Source organism: Hoplias malabaricus, chromosome 11, assembly GCF_029633855.1.
Source record: "Hoplias malabaricus isolate fHopMal1 chromosome 11, fHopMal1.hap1, whole genome shotgun sequence".
NCBI lineage: Eukaryota > Metazoa > Chordata > Actinopteri > Characiformes > Erythrinidae > Hoplias > Hoplias malabaricus.
In genome coordinates this window covers 32,674,875-32,688,064 of record NC_089810.1, presented here as the reverse complement: position 1 = coordinate 32,688,064, position 13,190 = coordinate 32,674,875, and the positions used below count along the sequence as shown (strand labels likewise).

The following is a 13,190-nucleotide window of genomic DNA, read 5'->3' as shown; positions in this document are numbered from 1 at the left end:
TGTCAACTTGCCCGCTTTCCAGCAGCTGCACATTACAGCTGTTCGATTCCATCGATTTCATATGAAATCGGTACCAAGTGTCGATTCCACACAATAATCTCATACGAATCTCGCGAGATGAGGCTTACACCCAGCTCAGATGAGTTCCCTGTACAGTGCATTTTGTAGATGAACAAGTTACACTTTAGACACCAAAGTAGCCTTTTTGCAGCATATTGGGTTTTCCCAACCACTTATTATTCCAAATTTCCTGCTAGTATGCTAGTATAGTTGCAGTGCTACTGACTTACTGTCCATACCGGAAATCTACATGTGAACTAAAAGTGGCCCATCTATGAATGTGCTCATTGATTCCCAACAGCAGAAATCTGATCTCTGGAGTAGATCTGGCTATGATAGCCATGGCAAACAGGTTTTGAGCAAAAGTTATCCAAAATGTGATTTCTTGTGACATGTGACTGCAATCTGGTGTATCTGTAGCCCTATATGTAAAGCAGGAACAGTTCACCAATGTGTTGTCATTCCATGTGGCAAGCAGGCCGTGAAAATGGGGGCTGTGGGCCAGACCTGTTCCCATGTATTTTACACAGTGACTCCCCTTTCAACATTTACTGCACTATTGTGGGTGAAGAGTTAACAGCTGAACACAAGGACAGTAATGCCAAGATGCACTTTGCACAAGGTGTGCCGAATGCACCCAGTGATTCCGGGTAGGTTCCGGACCCACCGCGACCTTGAACTGGATAAGCCGTTAACAATTTTAGAAATGTGTAAAGGACCCAAACTGTATGGCCATCTGATGTCCAGAGTTTCTAGGCCCCTGGTCTTGGCAATATTTACTTCCATTTAAATACTGGTCTTGGGTGGCAAAAGGACAATTTGCGGCAATATGGGGCAAACAATATGCAGAGCAACAGATGGACTACAATCTGTAATTTTACACTGCAGATAAGTGAGATAAAATGCTGGAGCTTATAAACAAGTCTGGAATATATTGTTTCTAGACGGAACTGCTCGAATAAGCACAGCCCAAATAGCTCATGTGACTTGAAGGCACTGAAACATAGCCGCTTTCCTTTGGAGCGAATGAACCCACATGACCACACGGTGGCGCTTTGGAACAGCTAGATTACCCCTATTTCCTGGTTATACAACCACATAGACCTATATTGATGTTCCAGCGATTATTTGCTATTCATTATTAAGTACAAATAGTGCTAACATTCACAACATATAAGACTTTAAATTAGAGTTTCCACTCATATCAACACTTCACTAAACACAGTGTAAACCTTTTCATTAGAACAAAGATACGTGTCTTTAATTGAGGTAATAAAAAACAAACCCTCGTGAAGCAGTTCCTAAATGTGAGTGAATATTTATGAATGAGTGAGTAACAAGATTGTTCCATGAGGTGCTTCTCATTTAGAAACAAAGGAAATGCAAATCACAGAGGATGAAAACATGCAATGATGAGGTTCTGTCACGTTAAGAGTCTAGGTACAGTTGTTATACATTATCAATTCAAAAAATGAATTTTTAAGGCCTTTAGTAGTGAATTGTAATCAACAAATCTCAACAGTTCTAAAAAGAGATACCATAATATGTGCTAACCCCCAGGGATTTACCTCTTTAAATGTCCATGGGAAAATTATAATTATGTAATCTGGGGCGGCAGGTAGGTGTCGCAGTCACACAGCTCCAGGGGCCTGGAGGTTGTGGGTTTAATTCCTGCTCCGGGTGACTGTCTGTGAGGAGTTGGTGTGTTCTCCCTGTGTCTGCGTGGGTTGGTAGGTGGATTGGCGACTCAATGTGTGTGTGTGTGTGTGTGTTGCCCTGTGAAGGACTGGCACCACCTCCCCCTCCAGGGTGTGTTCCTGCCTTGTGCACAATGATTCTGGGTAGGCTCCGAACCCACCACGACCCTGAACTGGATAAGCGGTTACAGATAATGAATGAATGAATGGACTATGTAATCTCTTAGAAATAAGACCTGACTGCTTCTGTTACACAACAGCTTATGTATCACTCAAAAACACATTTGGATTGTCCATGTCATTTATTTTTCTATAGCAAAATATTGTTACAAAGATAATGTAAACAGCATCATATTTACAATAGAAACAAAATCCAGGCATATGGCATGTAAGGACCTTCATACTTGAAGCGCAGACCAGCAAATGACCAGCTTGACCTGTTTCATATTTACAAATAAAGCCCCGGTGATGAATCGTTCAGAGACCATCAATAAGGGACTGTATACTCACGTTCTCAGTACGTTTGAAAATGGTCCTTTAGTCTGAAATACGTAGGAAACTATTTTTTTTCTTCAGTTTATTTGAACATGATGGTTTTGTCCAACCATCAACTCTTGCTAAAACTCTCCCTGGCTGTAAAACAACAGAACGAAGCAACAAGCATAACATGACTCAAATTCAGCAAAAACTATGGTTTATAAAAAGCTAACAAGTAGATATTTAAAACATACTCCCCGACTATACTTCACTCAGGTTCCCTTTGAGCTGTATTAACAATAAGTAATACTACCGGCTGTATCTTCAAGTAAATATCTAGTGGCAGAAATGTCAAATCTTTTGGATAATATCAGAACATCATCCCAAGCTTTTCACAGCATCTTGCTTTCAGTCTTTTCTAACGTTCTGAACTTGGGGTTTATTTTTTAACCAGCATTTTACAGAATCGCGTTTATGGAGTGATGTTTTCTTCAGAAGTCGTCCGTTCCAGTTCAGAGAGCCCTGGTAACCTGTGCTTCTCCTGGTGCTATTAACTTAGACTGGCCTTTTCTTCTGTGCAGACTCGTTTCAGAGGTGGAGCCACAGCCACCTCCTCATCTTCCTGTAAGAACAACAATGTCATGGAATCACACACACACTGAAACACAACAACACAGGCAGGGGCATGGAGTTCAGGATTGTGTTGGTACATGGGCTATGAGTAGGACCCAAATGTAGGACAAATGTAAGTAGCCCAGTACCTCTACGTATCGTGCCCATATGTACCCTTAGACGTAACCTACCTAGGTCCCAACAATGAGCCTGAAGGGCATTCATATGTGGGGCCGACATTGTGGGCCCGCATAGTTGTGTTGGCCTGGCACTTAAAGACAAGTTCAAGCGAACATTACCTGAGCAGAAAGAGGCAGAAGATCCTCTTTTATCAAAGTTGGGGGTTCGTCTGTCAGTTCGCTGCTGGTCATTGATGGCTCTGTGTGCAGGATTTAATGAAATTATTTTCAGAAGAAGGACTGTGGTGTGGTTATTTAACAATAGATCCATATGAGAATGAGTAGTGATACTTAATTATGCACCTTTCAGGATTAAACATCTCTAAGCCACTGGAAATAAAATGAGTCTGCCACGTCAGACTGTTCAGGAATATAAATGGATTACAGGGGGTCCTCGACTTACGACATTGATCCATTCCTACGTCGCGTCGTAAACCGATTTTCGGTGTAAGTCGGAACATACGTACACACTGTACGTAAATAACATACTGTAAGCACTTATCCTATCCTAACACCTATTCTAACACAGTAATTATCAAAAAACATCTCGGTCCCGAGCCGCGTAACCGTGTATTCTTTTTAAACGTTACGACGTTTACGACGCAAAACCACTCAAGTCGAAACAAGGCTTTATACAGTAAATGGGAGATGTGTCGTGACCACGAAACATCGTAACTCGGGACTGACGTAACCCGAGGACCTCCTGTTGTTGTTTTTTCGGTGTACTCCTTTATTAACCATCAGGGGCAGTGGAGGGCTCAAAATAACTGTGAGAATTGGAGTATAAACCGTTTGGTTATAAATGATTATATTTGGATCTAAGTTTATTATAAGAAGACACAGAAAAAAAAGGCATTTTAGATATGTCTTTGTTACATGCTTTAAGCCTTATCTGGATGAGTTTTCCTGTGGAAATGGGGTAATGTAATGTAATGTAATGCCATTTTTAAAGTAATTTTTCCAGAATGTGCTCTTCCGTATCAGGAAAGATTCCAGAGCCCTTTGCTTACTGTAAAACGAGTAGGAAATATAGCTCACGGTTATATTAATCCCATGCTAACTGACTTAGGCATGAATATTCGATCATATCCCGTGGTAAAGGAGTTGAGGTTATCTCAGGAAAGTGAGTGCTGGAGGAGACACTTAGTGGTGTTATTTACGGCACAAATGAGTCGTAGTCAAGTACATGGTAAACCTTGGAGAAGGTTGGTGCTGCAGAACCAGGAGATTAATGTGATCATCAAGTTCTGGCAGCTATAGGGAAGTTTTCTGCACAACCGCAGCTTATCATAAGTGTTATTAATGTGTTTGTTATGAAGCAGTAAAAGATAAGGTTGATGGTTCTGGTCTCAGAAGAGTAGTGACAGTCTAAAAACTCCAGTAAATCGAGTAGCCACTCTCATCTCTGTTATTTAAACCAAGATTTCTTATCTAGTGCAAATCCAGCATAAACATTACTGACGTCCTGTGCTGAAATGACTTAACCCTAGCTCTCTACATAAAACTGAATCCCATCCAATATCCAATAATATTCCGGTACATCCTACATCCAAGACAAATTGAGAAAATCTGAGATATGGATCGAATTAAACTATAGATGACAGACATTTTAGATGGCAACAATAACTTAGTCAAAAAAGGGGCATGATAAACGTATTTGTTCTGTCCAAGAGAAAAGCACCCTCTCTCACCCTAATCAAATCAATCCCAGACTAAAGAGGTTTTTGAAGCCTCATCCTCATCCTCAGTCCTGAAGTAGAGCGTGTAAGATCAGTCTCACCTTCCATGGCCTCCTGTCCCAGAGTGGGTGGCTGGGAGTCCTCTGTGCGGAAGTAAGGAGCGTGAGAGGGGCTGACGGCACCGCTAGCATGCTGCGGACTGGAGTTAGTGCTGCTGTCCACTTTGTTATTGGAGTGATATGCATCCGACAAGAAGCTCTGGTTACTGTTGTCGTCTGTCGAGCAAAGTTAATTAATACAGAGACTGAGACTGCAAATAAAAGAGACTTTGAATTTTTAAAGATTTGACACAGAATTGTAAACATGGACATCCCTATATGTGGGACCCTCTCTCTTGAGCATAAACGTTTGGGATCACTAAGCAATGTGATTCTACAGCTCATGTTAGTTGTATAATAAATAATCCTTACATTATATATGGTTTCTTTTTTTTTCTGGTGGTGAAAGCAGATTTCTTGACGTACTGTGCTCAAACATAAGACGTTTATTACCTTGGAAATCCAACAGGACCGAGCGAGCACTCTCCAGCACCACATCTGTAGAAAATCCTTTCCGTTCCCTCACTGAACTAGATGAGCCTTTCGATTTAAATATCTAAAACAGAGAGGGGGGGGGAGCTTCTATAAGTTACAGTTACCAGATACAACTCATATACATCTATTAAATCTCTTAAATAAATACTCTTACCTGTTTGGTCTCTGTTACAGGGACCCACTTGAAGATCCTTAAGGATGTGTCTCCCACAGTGACCCACTTCTTCTCCCTAAAGGGAAAAGCAATGGTATAAATGGTTTAGATAGGTGTAACTACTGGGAAAGGTTTGTTGTGACTACCTGCCCTAAAATATAATCTCCTTCTTCAGTGGTCACTGGTAGTCACCCACAGGATGCTTTTGGCTGGATATTTTTGGTTGGTTGTGGAGGCAAAATACACCTATAAGGACAATAAGTGCAAAAAACATGAGGTGGTTTTAATGTTATGGCTGATCGGTATACAAGGCCTATACAGGGAAATGACAGCACAGACCTCTTGTTAAATTTGTTATGGCCTCTCTGGTGTTATTTAATGTCGAGAAAAACCCGCAATAACACACACAGTATAAAGTTAGCCCACATTTCTCTCTAGACTAGTGCCTCTACCCCTGACACCCGTAAGACACACCCCCTCATTTGCATGGCGTTTGCGACTCCTGATTGGCCTACTCTACACTATTGGCCTGTCAGTCAGCCGTTAGCCCCGCCCCCGCTCTGAAGTTGGTCTTCGCGTCCGTTACTCTGCGTCTGTAGCGTAGCGGGCTTTACTCTTACCATCGGCGCACTCTCTCTATCGCCGCCATCACTTTCTTAATGTCGTCTTTAGCGCGGCTCCTGGTCTCCGCCCGCACCGACCGACCCGACATTTTCTCCTTCTCTTTCCTATCACTTAGTTAAGATGTCTCTCTCTCTCCACTCCTGTCTGCCACTCCGCGAACTTCTTCTCAAATCTCGCGAGAGTTCCGTCCCTGCTTGTCTACACACACTGATCAGCCACAACATTAAAACACGTCGTTATATTATTTTCTAGTTCTACAGTCACCGACTGTAGTCCACCTGCTGCGTATCAAAAAACGTATCTCCATTGTTGTGGAGCTCTCCTTCACAGTGTGTAAAAATGTTATAATTAATGGCCCAATAAAATTACATAGAATACAATATTTTTACATTGATTTAAGTTGAAAGTTAAGACGTGTTTTTCCCTTCTCTTATAAACCTTATTTTGGATAAATGTTTTTCTTTAGACAGCAGTGATAGACCCCTTGAACACTGTTCTTAAATGGTCAGGGCCTCACAGGACAGGTATGTTTTTTGTGGTGGACCATTCTCTGTGCTGCAGTGACACTGACGTGTTGGTAGTGTGTTTGTGGGTGTTGCACTACAAGTGGATCAGACACAGCAGTGCTGCTGGATTTTTTTTTATACTGTGCTCCTGTATTATTAGTGAGTGTGGAAACAAGAAGGTGGTAGTAATGTTTGGACTGAACAATACAGATCCTCTGTTGTTGCCACTCCAGGCTCAGCACTGTAGAAAGTGCACTATGTAACATTTTGAGGAGTTGTAAAGCACCCCCTCACTGCCCCTTGATTTCAGGACAGTTCTATGAAAGTGAATTACACTCTGCAACTGTAAGCGGAGCCCAGGGACAAAAATGTAAAATCTTACCTAGTGTTCCTTTAAACTCCATCATATATTTTTATCTTTTGTTAAGGCTCGACTTTGATTTGTGGTATGTGTCCATGGAGAGTCAGTCCCATTAAAGCGAGGAATACAGTAAAATATGTAACACTGGTGTAAACAAACAATAAAGGGAAGAAGAACAGAACCAATCTACAGGGAGCCCAAGCCAAAGAAGAGTTTTTATTTCTTTATTTCAACACTGAAATAAAGCAGAAGGCACCATCCAGCAGCTAATTCAGTCACAAAACAGAAGGTTCGAGAGTGTGGAACTGCAAATTATTCTAATCTCAGCTTCCAAGAGTGTGTGTGTGTGTGGGGGGGGGTGCAGGGTAAAACTGCCTGCTATACCATTCCACTCCATTGAAGAGAAGAATACACAACCTCCCCCTCCACTCCAGCTTCACTCGGATCCTTTGGAGAACATAGCAGCACCGTCTTCTTTACATTGGAGCCCAGGCGTGCTACCGCAAGAACATCGAAGAGAGGTAACTGTTCATCCATGGACAGGCACAGCGCAATAAAATGGGCATGGAATCGGAGTGGATCACCTGAACGAAGAGAGCAAAGTAATGAGTGGTCAGGATAAACCCACAATTTACTATATCTGTCATATTAAAACTGCAAAACTATCTCTATACGTTTTTGTTTTTTAACACGTTTTAAAAATACCAAGTTCTTTTTTACACTGGGAAATCATTTATAAGGACTGTCTAAACACATAGTCCAATGGTTGTGTGTCTGGATCCTTTTCTCAGTAACTATTCATCCTCATTCATTAAGAAAGTGGATTACTTCATCAGCCAAAACATTTAAACGTCCTCTTTGTTACTACACACTGTTGCTCTGCATACTTTGTTAGCCCCCTTTCACCCTGTCCTTCAATGGTCTGGACCACCACAGAGCAAGCATGATTTGTGCTGTGGATCATTCTCAGTGCTACAGTGATGTGGTGGTACAAGTGGATGAGTTTTTAAACCCCTCAGTGTCACTGCTGGACTGAGAATAATCCACCAACCAAAAAATACCCAGCTGACAGCATCCTGTGTCACTGATGAAGGACTAGAGGGCGGCCAACACAAACTGTGCAGCAACAGATGAGCTACTGTTGTCCTGTGAGCACTAAATAATTCTACGTCAATATAAATGGACATTTTTCATCTTTTTGTTTATAGTAAGATCTGGGACCATTCTGACCTCACCTGGATACACCAGATAATCACCACCAAACTTCCCTGCTGCGGTCAGATAGAAGCCCCTCCTTCTCAGGTCCCTGTACACCCGGATCCTTGTCTCCAAGCGCTTGTTTCTAGGCATCGGCCAATCAGCAGCCAGGAAGTCCAGTTCCTCTGGGCAGTGACTGAAGCCAGCCCGGGCAGTACAGAGCTGGATCGCCATGGCAGAACGGGGGAGAGAGAAGTTTTTCTCTAGAGAACTGAGACGTTCCCTGAGGGCCTGCTCTGTGCCCTCATTACCTGAAGGATCTTCAGAGAGAGAGACAGACGTAGCACATTAATATTTACAATGTCACAATGAGGCTGACATAATTTAACCCAAACATCATGTGTACATATTTCTACTGAAATTTGGGTGACGCTGATGAACATAAGTAGCTGTTGAATCAAAAACTGTCAACATTTACATAAGAAAGAAAAGATGAAGTTACCCTCTGTCCTCATCCAGGGGTCCATTAATAATTTAAATTCCAAGATGTTAAATATCTCCCGACGCCCATGTTGACTATTTATTATAAAAACAATATAATTATATAACTGTGAAGGACTGGCGCCCCCTCCAGGGTGTGTTCCTGCCTTGTGCACAATGATTCTGGGTAGGCTCCGAACCCACCCCCACCCTGAACCGGATAAGCAGTTTCAGACAATGAATGAATAAATTAATAATTATATATAAAAACCTATAATTACTAATTTAGACTAAAAATAAGACAATGACAAATTCTAATAGAAAATATGTCTATGATAAAGTCCTTTTAATATATATTTCTTATATCTTACATATGCAATTACACTATCAGGTGCAAATAACTCAAATTTGCCTTAATGTGACACAGACCCGATTTTTTCCACGGCTGTGTGAACATGTCGTCTTTCAAATCAGATTTGAGTCACTTTCATAAGTGGTTCTAGATTGGAGCTGTATGTGATACATTGTCATGCTGTGTTTCCTACACAGTGCATAGCGTAGGTGGTGAAACTATGGATTCTGAACCAAAATAATGCACCGAATGTTAGAAAAGAAGCTGTGGATGTGAGTTGTTTAAGGATCTAAATTGTGCCCTACAAAGGACTTTGGGACCCATTTGGAATAGAGTGTGCGTATCAGATGTGTGCCGTATCAGAGACATATTCATTCACATTACACACAAATACAGGGCACTTTATGAGTCTGAACTGTCACAATAGCCAAATCCGATCTGAGCGAATAATCAGAAAACTCATTAATGAGGCTTATTATGTGAACTTAGTGTCACTGATGCAAAGCACACATTGTGAAGCATTTCTTAAATGAGTTAGTAAGTGAATCATTTACCAACCAGTCACATGAGGTGCTTCACACATTAATACGTTTTTCACAGATCTTTATTAATGTGACCAACAGAATTTATCCATCAAGAGAATGTAAACAATGAATACTGTATTTTTCGGACTATAAGGCGCACATATAATCTTATGATTTTCTCAGAAATCAAAAGTGTGCCTTATAGTCCGATGCGCCTTATATATGTACCTACAAATGGCTTAAGCATTACGGCCACCGTAGTCAGGATCCTCACTGAGCGCGGTGATTCCTGCGCACAGAGCTGTATGTGAGAGAGCAAGAGCTAAACATCAGCAACGAGACCGACTCGGATAATGATGAGGGGGACCCGAGCATGCTTGATGCCGAAATCGCCCAACTATTAAACTCTGATACTGAAGATGAAGATTTTGATGGATTTGTGGTGGAGGAACGAACTGAAAAAGTAAATGTATTGATTTGCAGCTACAACTGAACAAGTTGAGAGTTTTCGTGAAAGAGTTAAATAAAGTTTGACTTACAGTCTGAGCTTTGTTTTATTTAATGCGCTGCGCCTTATAATCTGGTGCGCCTTATATATGAACCTAGACGCCTTAGCAGGCCCTTATTGATAATGCGCCTTATAGTTCGAAAAATACGGTAGCTAAACTAGAATTTTCAAAGGATGGCTACAACAGCTATAAACTGAACTAGGATTGAATATACATTAACCATCTGATTGCTCACCGTTCTGCTGATCGCTCATTACTCTCTGGAGTACCGCTTTCTTGTCTTCTAGAGCCAGAACACACTGCTCCTCGTAACTGTGTTCTTGTCTGGCCTGGTATTCCTGAACAGCCTTCAGATGGTGTTCTTCATTCTCCTGTAGAGGAAAGCAAGATACAGAACAAACATGAACATAAATCATTTCCAGTTCCAGGGGAAGTGGTTTGAATGGAGTTATGACGTCATGTGTTTTACCCACTGCTACACTATTATATATCTATATTATTATATATTATCTTTGACTACTTGGCCTTGGTGAAAGGCTAGAAGTGGGAAATATGGAGAGAAATCACTATTGTTCCTGTGATAAACGTCTTGTGAATATCAATGTTTTTATGGTTGTAATATGGATATTTATAGTACTTCAGGAACATTGACTAAGTGCTTTCTAAGTCTAATTAGTATTATTTAACTGGACTCATTTAACTGAGTGCAGCACAGTATGAGAAATATTGAATAAGAAATACTGTTCTGGCAGTTGGCGCTCCTGGTGTAGTCCTCATACAGAAAAACTACAACGTCCCTTCAAATGTTCCCTCACTTTAAGTTTGAATGAACACTCTCAGTTTAATAAACAGTTTCCTGTTTAACATTGTGTTGCCTCAGTATAAAAGTTCACCAGGTGATTTTGTTTCATTTTTAAACTAGTAAAAATGAACGGTATAATATTTTGTTTATTTTTAACAACGACATCTGCACAAGTGCACCTCTGCTGGCCATATAGGTGAACTACAAAAACACAAATTTAAGTACATCTTTAACTAAAATGGTCACTTTTCATAGGGGTGATATCCTTGGTTATTTGGTATAGAATCCAAAAGAAATATGCCAGTGTTATATAAATAAGTATGTTGAATCATGTTCTTCATATTTCACAGCTAATAGAAAATGAAATAAAATCATAGACTGTATCTTTAATAGGCACAGAATACACTCACCTGGTTGTCGTTATATCGCACAGCAGTAGCTCTCCTGTTGTCCAGCAGTAAACTCGCTTCTTCTCCGAGGAGCTCCAGTGGTCTTCCTAACCGTACATTCTGCCTTGGCTGACGGGCTAGAGAGCCCACCAGGGACCCGACAATCCCCTCCTGCTCGCGGACAACTTTGATATCAGCCACCCGCCACAACAGAGGCGAACTACCGCTGAAACTGAGAGCAATGCCATTCTCTTTCTCCCGGGCTTCTGCTCGGTCACCATTGTGTAGGGTTTCGCTTTCTTCGGGGCCCTGCTCCCAGTCCATGGCAACACCCCTGGACAGATGTGCTTAGGCTACAGTTTAGTTACAGATACTTAAATGACGTTTAAATACCATCAGTCTCAGGAGATGGTCGTTAAATACTGGAGCACATGGGCTTCAGCTGCCGGTGTTTACTAAAGTTACTGCACATCCCGTTATTCCTGTTCCTGTCTCGACTCTAATACTGTTATTACACTAGTCACAGGTCAACATGACTATTTATTATAACACTATATTTCCCCCAGTATTTATATAAACACCAAACAGGACTTTTAACTTCTCCATCTCACCGCTTCCACGTTATGGTAGTGAGTCGACTCCAAACCTAATTCGATTCTTGAACTCGGTGTCGATTCTTAGCCACTGACTCTGAAGATCGAAGTACTACGTAATGTGTAAAAGGACTCAGATGACATACGTACATTTTTAAATCTCTCGTCCTGGCGCCGGACCGCAACCCTTAAATGGATTAAGCGGTAGAGATGATGAGGATGATGTCCTCGCGCTGATGGTGAACGGTGTATTCAAGGAGTCGACTCTATATATTCCAATGGCATAAATCGAGATTCGGACACTGTTTATAGCTGCGTCACAAGTAGATGCAAGTCACGTGATCCATTCATATAGTTTCAACCAATAGGATTGAGGCAAACGTCGATTCCATAATGTGGCCAAATGTTTGTGGACATCTGCTTATTCAAAATCATTAGGTAATTACCGATTATTAAATAACAATTAATGAATAAACCCAAAAACTCATGTTTTAAAAATTCAGATCTCAAAAAAAAAGAAAAAAAAAAAAGAACATCCAGGCTTCAGCAAGAGTAACCATCTATAGAGGTGTATATAATAGTGTGTGTAATCATGTCAGTTATTTAGCTTCATAGTTTTTCAGCAAAATACAGTAAGGTCATAATTAACATTAAACATGACCTCACATTTCTCTTGGTGAGATACAAAATGCTGAACTACATACATATATACAGGGGTTGGACAATGAAACTGAAACACCTGTCATTTTAGTGTGGGAGGTTTCATGGCTAAAGTGGACCAGCCTGGTGGCCAATCTTCATTAACTGCACATTGCACCAGTAAGAGCAGAGTGTGAAGGTTCAATCAGCAGAGGGTAAGAGCACAGTTTTGCTCAAAATATTGCAATGCACACAACATTATGGGTGACATACCAGAGTTCAAAAGAGGACAAATTGTTGGTGCACGTCTTGCTGGCGCATCTGTGACCAAGACAGCAAGTCTCTGTGATGTATCAAGAGCCACGGTATCCAGGGTAATGTCAGCATACCACCAAGAAGAACGAAACACATCCAACAGGATTAACTGTGGACGCAAGAGGAAGCTGTCTGAAAGGGGTGTTCGGGTGCTGACCCGGATTGTATCCAAAAATCAAAAAACCACAGCTGCCCAAATCACGGCAGAATTAAATGTGCACCTCAACTCTCCTGTTTCCACCAGAACTGTCCGTCGGGAGCTCCACAGGGTCAATATACATGGACGGGCTGCTATAGCCAAACCTTTGGTCACTCATGCCAATGCCAAACATCGGTTTCAATGGTGCAATGAGCACAAGTGTTGGGCTGTGGACAATGTGAAACGTATTGTTCTCTGATGAGTCCACCTTTACTGTTTTCCCCACATCTGGGAGAGTTATGGTGTGGA

General features: G+C 41.3%; 2 protein-coding genes across 3 annotated transcripts; both read right to left on the bottom strand.

The window, feature by feature from the left end:
- Positions 1-2,054: 2,054 nt before the first annotated feature.
- bcl7bb (BAF chromatin remodeling complex subunit BCL7B b) lies at positions 2,055-6,226 on the bottom strand. Its single transcript, XM_066685391.1, has 6 exons — positions 6,072-6,226; positions 5,452-5,527; positions 5,256-5,358; positions 4,806-4,979; positions 3,146-3,225; positions 2,055-2,856 (listed from the first exon to the last, which is right to left on the bottom strand). The coding sequence occupies exons 1-6, from the start codon at positions 6,161-6,163 to the stop codon at positions 2,785-2,787; spliced, it is 597 nt and encodes a 198-aa protein (XP_066541488.1). The 5' UTR covers positions 6,164-6,226; the 3' UTR covers positions 2,055-2,784.
- Positions 6,227-7,151: 925 nt separating this feature from the next.
- Positions 7,152-12,126, bottom strand: tsen34 (TSEN34 tRNA splicing endonuclease subunit). 2 transcript variants are annotated; one of them, XM_066685478.1, is made up of 5 exons: positions 11,939-12,126; positions 11,217-11,548; positions 10,240-10,375; positions 8,178-8,459; positions 7,152-7,526 (listed from the first exon to the last, which is right to left on the bottom strand). In XM_066685478.1, exons 2-5 carry the CDS (start codon positions 11,517-11,519, stop codon positions 7,321-7,323), a joined length of 927 nt encoding a protein of 308 aa, XP_066541575.1. In that variant the 5' UTR covers positions 11,520-11,548; positions 11,939-12,126; the 3' UTR covers positions 7,152-7,320. The 2 variants fall into 2 exon arrangements, with proteins under 2 accessions (XP_066541575.1, XP_066541574.1); XM_066685477.1 differs by lacking the exon at positions 11,939-12,126 and having other exon boundaries at positions 7,153-7,526; positions 11,217-11,928.
- Positions 12,127-13,190: the final 1,064 nt, after the last annotated feature.

Coding starts and splice junctions, on each gene's coding strand:
- bcl7bb (XM_066685391.1), bottom strand. CDS start 6,163: ATGTCGGGTCGGTCGGTGCGGGCGGAGACCAGGAGCCGCGCTAAAGAC. Junction 5,528..6,071: donor ATAGAGAGAGTGCGCCGATG/GTAAGAGTAAAG, acceptor TTTTCCCTTTAG/GGAGAAGAAGTGGGTCACTG. Junction 4,980..5,255: donor GGTCCTGTTGGATTTCCAAG/GTAATAAACGTC, acceptor TTTGCTCGACAG/ACGACAACAGTAACCAGAGC.
- tsen34 (XM_066685478.1), bottom strand. CDS start 11,519: ATGGACTGGGAGCAGGGCCCCGAAGAAAGCGAAACCCTACACAATGGT. Junction 10,376..11,216: donor TGCGATATAACGACAACCAG/GTGAGTGTATTC, acceptor TTTCCTCTACAG/GAGAATGAAGAACACCATCT. Junction 7,527..8,177: donor TGATTATCTGGTGTATCCAG/GTGAGGTCAGAA, acceptor CTCTTCGTTCAG/GTGATCCACTCCGATTCCAT.